Here is a 14519-nt window from a genome sequence, read left to right as displayed (position 1 = left end):
TGCCTATTGGCTCTTCTGGAGATAAAATGACCATCATTAATTACAATTTATCTCAAAGGCAATTGGCTGAAATTCTGAGCCACAATCACCCAACTCACTTCATGGGTCCAGACATTAAGGGGTGATTCCCCATCCAAATTGTCCCTCCTGCTCCAACCACCCCTACACAGACACACATATTCACACAGTCTTAAAAGATCCTGCTATGTTAAATTCGCATTTACTATACTAACGTTCACAATGTGGAAGTGGCTGGTCCCACTCTCCAAGGTTAAGACACTGTCGTTCAGGTTTGCCCACAATCTGAAAGCCGGGGTTGCAGAAAAGGCTAATCTTTGAACCGGGTTTGTGGTCACTCTTGGTTGCATGCAAGTGAGGTGATGTTCCCTCTAAAGCAGGGCAGTCTGTAATAAGCAAACATAAACATTATAAGCCAAGTGAAAAAATATTTTATTGTATAAGCCAACATTTTCAATAGATTAAGAATAAGCAGCATTAACCATTCATTTACATTACCTGAGCAGGTTTATATTTTGCATGTGATGATGTGGACAAATACTGTATATGTCATGCACAATATTGTATATAAAAAAATATTGTAATAAAAAATGATTCCCTTTTTCTCTGTAATAATAAAACAGTACCTTGTACTTGATCCTAACTAAGATACAATTAATCCTTATTGGAGGCAAAACAATCCTATTGGGTTTATTCAATATTTATATGATTTTTAGCAGACTTAAGTTATGGAGGTCCAAATTACAGAAAGATCCCCTATCCGGAAAACCCCAGGTCCCGAGCATTCTGGATAACAGGTCCCATACCTGTACTAATGTTTGAAATTATGTTTGAGGGTACAAAGTTCCATGTTTTAGTGTAGCTATTTCTTTTTCAGAAAGATAATGTATGTCGGTTGAAGGCCCTTCAGCTGTTGAACTAAAAAAATCCACCATCCCCATAAAAGGAGATGTAGTCCAGAAATCCAGTAGAGAGCAAAAGCATTATTACCTGCACAGAACTTGCTTTTATGATCCACCTTCACTCTCCCAACGACACCAGGTAGGAAATCAGCCCAGGCCAGTACATTTCCCTTCTGAAGTTCAACTGGGCATGAAATAGCTAAGGATTTTATCTAATACAGTGATATTAATTGAATTAGGATGTATCATTTAAATGTTCAAAATGTCAGCAGTGCAATATACTTTTTTAATCTGTCTCAGAACATAGTAAGTTAGCCTGCGTATTTACCTTCAAGGCAAACAAGCAAGAAAAGGCACAAACACATAATGCTAATGTTGGAATCTTTCAGACAACACATATGTAATTTTAAAAATCTATATTTATGTGGCTGAAGAATGTGTAGATTTACCTCATACATAGAGGAAATGAGAGATTATTTATCTGCAACAAATCTTTGTGAATGGCAACCCCAGGATATCTCTGATGCCATCCTAGGAGCCTATTCTCTTGGTCAAGAAACCTTGGCATTTAATCAGTGGTGACAATCTTTACCCTTAGTTTTATCCTAATCAAATTTTGGATCAACATTCTTGAGCCATGAACAATTGTGTCACCATTGGCATACAGTAATACCACAGATGCATTTACATCTGAATTAATATTGATATTTGCATTATTGCATGCATCTAACAGGCCTGACAGAGTACTGGGTCAGACTCTTAGGAGCTCTCAGAGTTCTCCATCTGTATTTTTACTAATTTGTGGCTCTGATTCATTGCAACCTCAATTATTACACTGATAGTTAAAGAGCCAATATCCAGTGTAACACTTTTCTACAATTTGGCCATCCTGAGCTGTACAGTTAAACAAAGTCCAGGTAAACATTACATTTATGAGTATATACTGTATATTAAAATATATGATCCCATAAATTGCCCTGTGCTTCCTTTTCACTTGCATGTATCTGTATAGGCTCTATAATGTTCATCTACTTGGGGCATATTTAGAGCTGCAAATTGCTAACTTCCAAGATTTGCAGGAGATGGGGGGCAATCAACCAGAATCCACTCCTCTCCTTCCCTCTTCTTCTTTTTTAATGAGTTATTCCATGGGAAGAACAAAGCCAAAGCTAAAGGGTTATATGTAAACACTTTTACATATAACCCTTTTGTGTCCCTTAAGTTTTGTCTTACTTTGATCCTATACACATTCAGGCCTCATCTCTTTGTTGAATCATGAATAGAAGCAGCTAGGGAAAAGCCATCTAATGCATTTATAAGATATATGGCTTTGTAAATATGCCCTTTATATTTTCAAACTAATGGCTCTTTTGAACAACTACAGTATATGCATATTCTCTCCTGCCGTTGCCCTTACGCCTCCCAGTTAGTCTATAAACATCTACTGTCCTACTCAGTGATTTTACAGTTTATCTAAACAAATTTTTAATTCATTGAGAGTTTCTCATTTATCTGATAATTCCTTTTAAGGGCTCTGGCACACGGGGAGATTAGTCGCCCGCGACAAAACTCCCTGTTCGCGGGCGACTAATCTCCCCGAGTTGCCATGACCCGCCATCCCACCGGCGAACATGTAAGTCGCCGGCGGGATGGCACACGCGGCAGCGCGATTTCCCCCCGATTTCTCCCCGTGTGCCAGAGCCCTTAAGACTCTGAGGCTTATTTTTGGTATTATTATTATGCTGTACACTGTTTAAACCAGACTTTGTTCAATACTGATGCTCTAATGCTTGCATTAGAGTTGGCTGATGTTTATTCTGTCCCTGTGATTTTGTTACAACATGTTTGCAATTAAATAAGTAAGACATCAGAGCAGGCTTGTTAAAATCTAGCCTGAACAAATGCCTATTAATTTACTGCTACCGATATTTTTCAACAACAATGTAGCCTTACAAGAGAATTCATAGATTATGTAAATTTGTTTTATGAGCATTGATCCATTAAATAGCACTCGTGCCTCATTTGCATTCACAATAACCCCTAAACTAGAAGGGCGTTTAATTGCCCTCTTACCTCGGCAACTGCAAATCAAAGGGAAAGATAAAATTAGATGGCTTTTAGAATTGGTATTGATGTACAATTACTGCCATAGATGCTGTATTGCAGCACATGTAATATTTATACATAATCATGTTTTTGATGGAAGGTAAATGGAAGACAGTTTATAGATGACATATAATTATAGAAGGAGGATGAGCCTGTAAGAACTCTAGTGCAATAAACTCCTCTAAATTTGTATCATAAACAAGTAACATTGTGTCAGCATTAACACATTTAGAGAGACACATTTATTATGTGCTTCCTACATACTCTGAGTCATCCCCACACTATGAACAAAATAGCTGCAGTTTATTATATTTTTCCAATTGTGTTTCCCCTCGGTTCAGTGGTCTCTTGGCAGCTAATAGTGTCCATACAGATGGAAGCCTTCAATCATGTGTTAGCCTGAAATGAAAGATTCTAAGAGTGGAAAGGAGAGTTTTGTTATATGGTGGGATTACACTATTAAAAAGAGCATATCATTTTTACAAGTAGAGTGTAGCCCCCATTTATTTTACCTTTAAGATCCTCAAATGGTTATTTTCTAAATAATGGCTAGTGCCATACTAGTGTATCATTTTTGCCTCTCTCTACAAGCTATATTCACGTTTCAGTTGAGTTTGTTTGTTTTTCTAAATGTGTTATTTGCCACTGCCAACTTATTCAACAGTCATGTCAGACACCACTTTTCAAGCCAGGAGGTATTTAGTAAGAGACACGTAGCAATATGGACACGTAATTAATCTCTAGACTAAGATAAAATCTCCATTAGAGAAAGAATAGAATAGTATAGAATAGTGTTTTTTTATTAGCTATATATAAATCTTCTCTGCGACACAAACATTTTGTTGTACAATGTCTAGGTTTTTTTGTACTCTTTTATAATTTATAGCAGCTACTTTAGTTCAGGCACATATATACATCTCATTGACTGACTTACGTACAAAATAGACAGGTTAGGAAAGTAAACAACAATCTATGGCCTCATAATTTATTCTCTAAAATTATAAATTAACAGAAATTGCTAGCTTGCTCTAGCACTAGGGAAAGTTGCATTCTGCATTTTACTTTGTGGGAAGAATAATAGAGGAAAAATTCCGCCACAATATGGACAATAACACAGCTGGCTTTCTAGTGGGTTCAGATAGATTAGTTAATTTCTAAATGATTTGTGAGCAAATGTTCACTTGTCTGGCCATTTGTCTTATACATCATTGTTAGAATGACATAAAGCTTCTTGTAGCCAAGTTCCTCACCAAACATAAAAGACTGTATATTACAGTTTGGGTAAATTTCCTACAGGAAGTAAGCACTGAAATAGCCCTATCTGGCACTAGTCTATCACAAATGTGTCCTCCACCCAGAGTTATTTGAAAATGTAACTGCTATTAAGAGCAATACATGTCTAATTATATTCTTTGAATTCCTGGATCTGACTCCTGAAACAACAAAGCAAGCCAGATGATTAGACAAGAAAGACATTAGAAAGACCTAAAAAAAAAGACCCTGACTCATGTAACATGGTTTTTAAGAGATAAACACACACTACTTTCAACCATCACATTTATAAATCATTTTAAATCTATAAATATTTTCTAATGAAATGTATATTAGACCATTGCATCTGACTATGCAATTTTTGCTGCTGCCCTGGGTAGTGCACATGTGCAGTAAAGCAGAATTGGGGCTTAGAAACCTAAAGGTTTTGCTTTATTGGGCACGCACATAAACCTAAGCAGCAGTGAAGAATACAGGGACCAGAAGCAAGGTGGTGTGGCTTCAATAGTAAACTTGCCGGTAAATTGCGTGATTAAACCTTTCATTTAAATTATATAATAGGCAGTGCTCCTCTAAATGGTTTTTGTAGAACAATCTATATATAATATTAAGGCAAACCTTTCGAGGCTGACTTGTTCTCATTTGCTCTGCTCAAGAAAAACATTTCCTGTGAGAGGCTAAAGTGTCTGTTCTCAGCAAAATAAGAGGAGAATCATAAAACATGCTCTTAACCAATGAAAAGTTATCAAAATCTGTGACATTGTATAAAAGTAATTGGATTTTATTTCAAAGCAATTTTCAATCCAATATAAAAACTATTTTGCATTCCTCCTGTATCAACAGAACACTTTTTGATGCTTTATAAAAAGGCAATTCTATTCCTCCTAAAACCATTAAATCTGTGAAAATAGAATTCAATTCTGTTTAAACAGTTTATCAATAGCGCCCAAAATTATTAAGAAATACAGTTCTGTTAGTGAAGCTAGTTGCACAAACTGTGTAGACTATGTGATTTGCTTTTATATCTCAGAGTGCTTTTTAAGTCACTTATTCAACAGTTAAATATTACAGATGGGAAATGAATATTACCTGAGCTGGTGTAAGTGGGTGATCCCATATATTAAGTTGACTGAGGGATCCCACAAAAGATTCTGCTGGATTAAATCCTTCTCCTCGCTGGTCCTGTTCTTGTGCAAGGACTAAGGCACCACCACCTGAAATAAAATAAGCATAACAGTGAGACATACCTTTCAATGGTCCTGATTTTCCCAGAACAGTCCCAAATAGGGAATCCTAGAAGGGGTGGTGGGTCTTACCAGAATTTGGGCAAGGTTTCTGTTGTATAAAGATATGTTTGACATTGTGTAAAAGTTCCCATTTTAGAAAACTGAACTGCTGGTTTATGTTTATAACCTATTCTATGTTATGGTCAATAAAAAGTATATAATAAATGGTTATTTTAGTGAAAATAAAATGTTGTGAATCTCGGTTCAATGTAGATAACCATTGTACAATATGTTGCTACATTGTCATGAAAATGAAGGGTTTTAATGGAAATGGATGTGTTGTAATGAGTAAAGCAGAGCTTTGTTAAAATAAAAAATTTCATAGAAATATTAAAGTGAATTTAAATTAGTTTATAATACACACTTTCTGTTTGGGCATAAATAAGTGCAACAAACTCCACCATCCAAATGCAAATACCCAGAATGCAAGAGACATTCAAATACTTTGGTGGTGACATGACAAATCACTATCATCAAGGCAATATCAATATTCAATCAATCACTGAGCATTGCATCATAGATACATCAAAATGCAGGTGTTAACATATTCAGTATCATGGTGCCTGCTCGACAATGCTTGCAGTAAGAATTGCTGCAAAAATAGACAACCCCACCATGAAGTGAACCCACCCCAGCACATACATGCATGAAAGGTATCCTGTTAAAAAATGATTGCTCTGTATATTCAAATAAGAATTCTGCCAATTTTTGTAATAATGATGCATTAATGGCACTATACTGACATTGAAGAATTAATATATACATATATATAAGGGTTGATTCACTAAAGTGCGATAAGCACTATCGCATGTTTCTTGCGTTAAAATTGACGTGAAAAAACATGCGATTCGCTAAAGTATTATTGCATGCGTTAAGTTGCATATCGCGTGCGTTAATTAGCGCACAACCGCATTGCGTTATTTTGTGAATGAAAAGAATACTAACGCATGATTCACAAAAGCACCTAAAGCGCTAAATGCGTTAATTAGCGCGGAAATGTGTGCGTATTTTAGCGCCTAATGGGGGAGGCGTTGTGCAGAGCACATTTTTCATTTTTTAGTGGAAAAAGGCAAGATGGAGTTTGCTATGGGCTTTTTGTTGGATTTGGAGGAGGAACATCAAGTCCCTGAACCTTCAAGAGTCATGCGTCCTCGGATTTTCAGGGAAAGGGCCACTTTAGAGGGCTTAAGCGAGGATGAAGTGGTCAGGCGCAATAGAGCGGTAATTTCCAGCCTGTATGAGCTGCTTGAGCCTTCCCTGCAGCCACTGACTCGCAGAAGCCGTGCCGTCCCTGGAATGGTCAAACTCCTTTGCTCCCTGCAGTTTTTAGCCTCTGGCAGTTTCCAGAGGGTTGGGGGGGGTTTACGGGGGGTGTCACAGCCTACCTTTTCATGGTGCCTTGGCCAGGTCCTGGACGCCATACGCTCGGTGTCTGGGAATTTAATTTCGTTCCCCCAAAATCGGAACGTGTGGAACGCCGTGAAAAGGCAGTTTTATGGGGTAAGTGGCATCCCCAATGTGTTGGGTGAAATTGATTGCACCCATGTAGCGTTAAACCCCCCCAAGACAGGGAGCACATTTTTAGGAACAGGAAGTGTTACCACTCCCTCAATGTGCAAGTGGTGTGTGATTGGTTCCCCGGCTCCTCTCACGATGCTTACATCCTAAGGCAGTCCGCACTTTACCATTCTTTCGAGACAGGACAAATGCCTCACGGGTGGCTGTTAGGTATTTGTGTCACGTCTAGCACAGCTTGCCCACATTTGCTTTCTGTCTTCCACTGTAAAACCAGGCCCTGCCTGCCATAAGCTTGATTTGCAATTTGTAAAGTGCCACTGGGAGAGTCAAAGCAGCTACTTGTAGTGTCACCTCACACTGTCACATCTGTTGCAAAAGGGCCATATTTTGACAGAGGGAGACTGGAAGCAGCTTATTTGTTTGTAGCATCTTATTCCATCTTTTTATCGTTTTATTTCAGGAGATGCTGGCTACCCGTGGTTTAGGTGGCTCATCACACCCATTCACAGGCCGCGTACACGGGCTGAGTGTGCTTTTAACGAAGCACATGTCAGAGCGCGGTCTGTGATTGAGCGGACATTTGGGGTCCTTAAAAGCCGCTTCCGCTGCCTGGATAAATCAGGAGGCAGCCCCTCTAAAGTTGCCCAAATTGTGGCTGCGTGTGCTGTACTGCACAATCTTGCAAACCGGCATGGCTTACCAGGCTATGTGGCTGATGACCTGGAGGACCCCATACATCCCCAAGATCCTGTCCGAGGTGCGGATGCCAGAGGGAATGAAGTCCAGGGACAAATTGTTAATTTCTTTTCCTGTAAGTACCTACAATCTTTAATCCCATAAACAAGAAATATCAAACAACTTCTCCAAAAAAAAAAAAAAAGGTTTTATTTAGAGGGAACCCACTTCCAAAAGAAATGGTTTGAGCAGGTGATTCCCCCACCCGCATACACACATAGAGAAAACAGAGAGAATGATTTACAAACAACATAAAGAAAAGATAGATTCCACAGATCCCTAATGTGGCAGATTTCTTTTCTTTTCCGAAGCTGCAGTGCAGGAGTGGTAGCTGTGCTCTCACCACTAGCTCTACTAGTAGAGCATGTTGGCTCAATTGCCTTTTGTGCCTTTTCTTGCAAGGCAATTTGTTGCTCTAGGAGTGAATTTTACCGAGCCAACAATGCAAGTTTTTGCCATTTTCGTTCTAACCGCTCCTCTTGCAGGCTTAACATTGCAGCCTCATGTGCAGCTTGGCGTGCCTCACTGGCCTGTTGGAGGCTTAACATGGCTGACTCGTGTGCAGCTTGGCATTCCTGACTGGCATTGTAGGCGTTAGTGGCCACACACAAGTCGACATGCAGTGTGTCCAATTTTTTCATCAAATTTTTATGATGCCTCATTAGGGATTTGTGGAACCTATCTTACTCAGGTTCCTGGGGGCCCACATTAGCTCTTCTGGCCTGGGTTGGGACTTGCTGCTGCTGCTGCTGCTGGAGAATGTTGGCCGGCTCCTCATCTGAGAACAAGGCCACATCGCTGCCGCATACGTGTGACCCTCTCTCACTTGCCTCCCCACTAAAAATTTCCCCTTCAATTGCAGGATCACATTGTGGATGGAGCAGAGACGAGGAGCATCCACCTTTTGGAAAAAAAATACTTTATTTAAGTTTTTGTTATTATATTCATATAAACTTCATGGATAATGATTGTCACTTGTTTTAAAACATGAACAAGTTTATTTTGCAAAAACTATTTGTGGACATTGATTCATTCCAAATGAGGCAAAAAGGTAAAATCAAGTTGAAAAGATTGACTGTCCAAAAGTACAAGATGAACTGACTGCACCTAACCCAGCAAGACACACTTGTCCAATAACACACCTATCTTATTAGCAATACACTGCACTTCTGTAATTGAAACACCTGCAATATACACAGACACAATTCATTATTATGCCACTGCACAAGCCTAACACAAAACACAGGTCCAACAAAATTTGGTAACAAAAATACCTGGAATTGGAGCAGATGACGATTGTGTGCATCTGCTTGTGCCAGGTTGCAGTAATGATGAATCTGTTGTAGAAAACATTGTATTCCATTAATATTAAGCTTCTCTGCAAGAGTAAATACACTTGTATTTATGTCATTACACCTACTGTAACTTGGCCAACATTCCTGTCCGAATTGAAGGTGCCGGACACACCGCTCACGCTCTCTGTGTAGAGGAAAGGCAGCAGCAGCTCCTCATATTTGGTAAAATAGACTTTCTTAGCAGGGCCACCTCCAGTTCCAGAAGGATAAGGACAGTACAGGGCATGAATTATTTTGGGAAATATTTATTAAATGACCCCCCCTATTTACTGCCCTAATTTGTTTTTGTACTCCACAGCTTTGAGGACATAAGTTGCGCACATAATAATAGGTGTGCAATACATACATAATGTAAGTCAGTAAGCCAAAAGGAAAAGCCGATTGAGTAGAAAAGCAGATGAGCAAGTAAATAGAAAGATAAATGTAAGATACTTACCTGTATCTGGAGTCCTCTGCCAGCTTTTTCTTCAGGACCCTCTTACTGTCCTGGTAGCACTTCTTGCAGTGTTGGACATTGCGCAGAGAGACCCCAATGCTGTTAACATGGTCTGCTATGTCCCTCCAGGCCTTGGTTTTCACTGCCGTCGGCGTCTTGCCAGCATATTTGCCGATAATGTGGTGAAATACCGGAACAAGCCTCTCCACCAACGCCTCATTTTCAAACTCTGAAAACTTTAAGTTTCGGAGCTTGCTCTCCTGCTGTTTCTTCCTTTTTGCTGATGAGGGGTGTGGAAGCTTCTCACTCTCCTCTCCACTGGCTTCCTCTGGCTGATAATCCCTGTCAGTGCCCTCCACATCAGACACATCTGGGCTGCCTAAGAAGCCAGGCCTCTCTGTGTCAGTGTCACTGCCAGAGCTGTGTGACAAGGCAGCTGGAACACTTGCAAGGTGTTCCCTCTTTTTTGCCACCTTTTTCCCTCTGCTGGCTCCCACACTGCTCTCCATTGTTTTTTCTTACTCTTACAATTTTGCACCACCACCTTCTGTGCTCTCCCAGCGAAAATGCGCAAAATGGGGCTAGTTATGTGCTACCACGTGTGTCAATTAGTGTGCATGCGACAAGTAGCGCCCGTGCGTTAATTAGCGTGTGCGCGAAAAGGATTGCACGCGCGTTGCGTCAAATACCGCACGAAAATAGTCTTCCCATCTTAAATAACGCAAACAGCATCCCGTCTAAATTAACGCAAATATTCTTTTAGTGAATCATACGTTAAGGTGTGAAAAATAAGACGCAATAAAATTTTTAATGCATGCTATAAATAGCGCTCGTTTTAATGCACTTTAGTGAATCAACCCTATAATGTTTTATTTATTTATTTTTTAAACATGGGGCAGATTTATCAAACTGTGAGTTTAGCGCGTAATACATAAAACTCACCTTCATTCTATTCATTCCTGTTGGATTTTCAGGAGTGTTCACTGGGTGAAAGTTAGAACTCACCCATAGGAATGAATAGAACGTGGGTGAGTTTTTATGTATTGAGCTCTAAACTCATAAACTTATAGAGGGGGAGAAAGGTTAACATTTTTTTTTTTAGGTTTTTGGCACTTAGTAATATAGAGTAGAGAAAGGGAGACGTTTATCCCTGCTTTTTTTTAAGCAGAAACAGCAAAATCCATTGTTTCCATAATGATATTTCAGTCACCCTGGCTGGCACCCTATTAATAAGAACCATATTCCCAATAGATTAAGAGAAGGTGAATAAACTTGGAGTACATAAAATGAACATTTGAGAATTCAGAACTGTCCACTGAAAACAAAAAGAACACCTAATTCAAAGGTGACACACTGCGGTTTACATTGAAATAAAACCCTTCCAATAACATAACATGGTCTTCCAGAAAGCTATGCAATAGAAAATACCATCTCTCCCTATAGTGACAGATCATATAGGTTACCCATGAAATTGTGTAAGGCCAGGCCTATGCAGATATTCTCCCCTGCCTAATAAAAAATCCCTATAGCACGCATAGATTTGTTTACCCTGTGAATGATTTCAAGCTTAAAATGCACCTACAGTCTAAATACTAACTCACCCAAATAAGTGATTATTTGGAATTTCATATTAAAAGGCAAAGAAAACTTAAAATTAGTGAAATGTATGCTATTCTGCTTATAATGGATTCATTTTGATTAGCATTGGAATCTTTTTGCTTGGGTTCATTTATCTACCCGCACAGTTAAAAGATTCATTTTGTCTGATATTCATTTTGTTTTAAATGTCAACCATCTCTATAATGTTAAATATTTATCAATTTTTTTTCCCTGGGCAAAAAGCCCAGGAATGTAATTTTTATACAGAAGGACTGGAAATCGGTTGTGAACCTATTTGCAGGGAATGCCGCTCTGCCATGTGTCTACAATAAATTATGTTTTGTTTTTTAATCTTAGAAAAGGCTCGCCCTTTAGAAAAGAGAGCACACATGGCAGGTACAGTAAATCAGAAGATAGTATAACTGTTAATGCCTGGAAAAGCAAAAACAAATGTAATAACCCATTATCTAAAGGCCCATGCTTAATTATAACTTGAAAGTGTCCGAATTTGGTTTAAAAGATGCAGCTAAATATATTCCTTTATGCTATATGTCTTTTGTAAGTAGCAACTATAGCATTGGGTAACAAAAAAAATTTAATATATGATTATAATATGGCTTTGCAGAGACCTTAATTAATCTACTATGGATTGAGAAAACAGGCCATCTATTTTGCTTTTCTTGCTTGTTTTTCCTTTTAACAAGGGCCTTCCCATTTCTGAGAGCAAGCATTTGGTCATTTGTTTCTGATAATTTGTCTATTGATAATTGTTATATTTACATAACGATCTATAATGTCCCTTTTGTTTATCAGGTACTATTCTAAACAGATTGTGCCACTAACACACCAGAAAATGTTCAATGTACATGACAAGGTTTTATAAATAAATGCAAATAATATTTGCATTTCTCTAAAATCAGGGGTGACATACCATGTGGTTCTCATTGGTAGAAGTTACAGGGGTTCAGCGGAGGGAAATATTGTCACAGTGCACTAGAACATTTTACATACAGGAACATGGCTAGGTAATCTGGACATGACTATAAGTAAATATGATACAGAACTTACATTCACCTCTTGTCCTCACTAATCTTTCATCTGTCCTACCCCTTCTTTTGGTTAGCATTTTTTCTTGCTTTGTCATGTCTTGTCCTGTTGTATTTGTGCTATTTTTCAGCCCTTTTTTCTTTCAAAGTGTTCCCTCTTTTCTTTTTTTTTTTTTTTTTGTGGAACCAACTCAAATAAATTATGGACTAACCTAAGTTAAATGCCCTCAGTATTTTCTAGTTTTCTATGAAGACCTGTAGCTCTACAGAAGATGGCAGGGAAGGAGCAGAAGGTACACCAGTACCAGTACAGGAGTGTCTGAATTATACAGTATATCCATCTTTTAATATTTACATTAGACAAGCAGATGACAAAAATAAAAAAAAATAAGCCACAGAAAATGTGACAAATGCAGCCTAAAAATATCAACTTAAAGACTGCCAAAACAAACTGTGTCTGCATCTTCTTGCCTGTATCTATAGGTACAATTCTCCTGAGAAACACCATAGGATAGTTATAAAAATGAACTGTGACTTGGCTTTTAAATAATGCAGTTTAGATCTATTAGTACAAGGGAATGTTCATAATATAGATTGATACCAACCAGGTATACTTTCTCCTACAGACAATCCTTTTCCACCATCAGATTGTTTGCCATCAATGTACACTTTCCATGACCCATCAGTATTTGTCCAAGTAACTGCAATGTGATGCCATTTTGCATCATTCACAGAAGGGCAATCAGTTATTTTTTCCTTTCCATTGATATAGAGTACCCACCTGTAGAATTCATTGAAATGTATTAGTTAAAAAATGAAAAACATTTGCCAAACCAAATTCTAAACACAACAGTAAAATTGAGCACACCTTTTCTTATTATTATTTTTATTTTTAAAAAGTGCTGACATAGTATGCTATTCTGTCTTAGTTGTGTAGGAGTAAATCACAGTATCTGGAAGAAAACACATGCAAACATGAGGAGAACATATAAAGCACTTGCAGATAGTACCCTGACCCAGGACATTTTAAAAATTTAGAATTATTTGATTAAAATGGAGTCTAAAATTTTGAGCTTTCTGGATAACAGGTTTCTGGATAAAAGATCCCATACCTGTATTTGTTATGTGTATATGTATAATATTGTATTTGGAGTATAAGATGACTTGGTAGCTTTGAATCTGTGTTTTCATAATACCACTGAAGTTTAAAACATCAGCAGTTCTCTCTAATTACAGCAATCATTACTTGATCTGTTCAAGATTATATCAGACCTGCTGACAATTCCATTATCAACGTATATATTAATTACCCATTGTAATCAGTGAGCAGGAATGCATTGTCACTGCCGTTGTCAAGTGCATATGATATTGGTGTTCCATAGTTGGTAGTATCCGAAGACCTCATCCAGAAGGCACAGGTAATGGCGCTGAGCGTTGGCATGACATTATCAAGCAAGACATATCCATATATACCTGAGACTTCAAAATCCAAGTTGAATCCAAACGGCTGTTCTGCACCAACCAAAAAAGATATCAGCATGCTGCCTTTACAGCAAGGATATAATGTTTGTTTTTCAGTGACCGATAAATCAAGGACAAAAGGTGATCAATATCATCCAATAGTATAGGTCAATTGAGATGGCTTAGTTGGTCAGCAAACGAGTAAAGTAATCAAGATTAAGTAAGTCAGTATTGGTACTGTTTGCAGTTTTACTGAGGAAAAGGCTTACAAGTTACAGGAAATCAATACAGGAAAAATAAATTGGCTAAAAAGGATTTTTCACAATTTGCTATTTTATCAGACAAGGCTTGGAAACAGAAAACATACATTTTTTATAACATATTTTTAATATTATTAAAAATAACAAAACATTTAACTGTTGTGGTTTAAGTAAGTAAATGGCAGTGGCAGAATCTTTTTTTAGGTAGTCTAAACACATTTTGAAAATCCTTTTGTATGATCAGTGTAAAATGCTCACAGTAACATTAAGCATCTAAATGGATAGCAGTAAGGTGTTAAACCTGATAAACACCAGGCTTTTACATTAAAATAGGTTCTGTATAAAAAAATAAGTTCTATATTTTCTATACAAATACATACTTTATCAAGGCTCTCTTTTACTAATGAAAGTTTAAACCAGGCAACCAAAGACCAAGCCTTAATAGGTTTCCTGAAAGTTAGTTATGCTCCACTGCTTGTGATGTTTATACATGCTCAAAGCAATATTCTCCCCCACCCAAAATAT

At 37.9% G+C, this 14519-nt stretch overlaps 1 protein-coding gene across 1 annotated transcript in view; it reads right to left on the bottom strand.

Annotated features, from left to right (window-relative positions):
* Positions 1-14519, bottom strand: part of svep1 (sushi, von Willebrand factor type A, EGF and pentraxin domain containing 1) — a 170136-nt gene that overhangs the window by 47633 nt on the left and 107984 nt on the right. Inside the window, exons 26-30 of the mRNA XM_012953387.3 lie at positions 13584-13785; positions 12879-13054; positions 5388-5512; positions 1009-1132; positions 234-404 (exon numbers count right to left, since the gene is read on the bottom strand). Of these exons, the coding sequence (XP_012808841.2) occupies positions 234-404; positions 1009-1132; positions 5388-5512; positions 12879-13054; positions 13584-13785 (798 nt within the window). The remainder of the gene's footprint in view (positions 1-233; positions 405-1008; positions 1133-5387; positions 5513-12878; positions 13055-13583; positions 13786-14519) is intronic.

This window comes from Xenopus tropicalis, chromosome 1, assembly GCF_000004195.4.
Source record: "Xenopus tropicalis strain Nigerian chromosome 1, UCB_Xtro_10.0, whole genome shotgun sequence".
Classification (NCBI taxonomy): domain Eukaryota; kingdom Metazoa; phylum Chordata; class Amphibia; order Anura; family Pipidae; genus Xenopus; species Xenopus tropicalis.
Note: the sequence above shows the minus strand (reverse complement) of the source record. Positions and strands in the feature narration are given on the sequence as shown.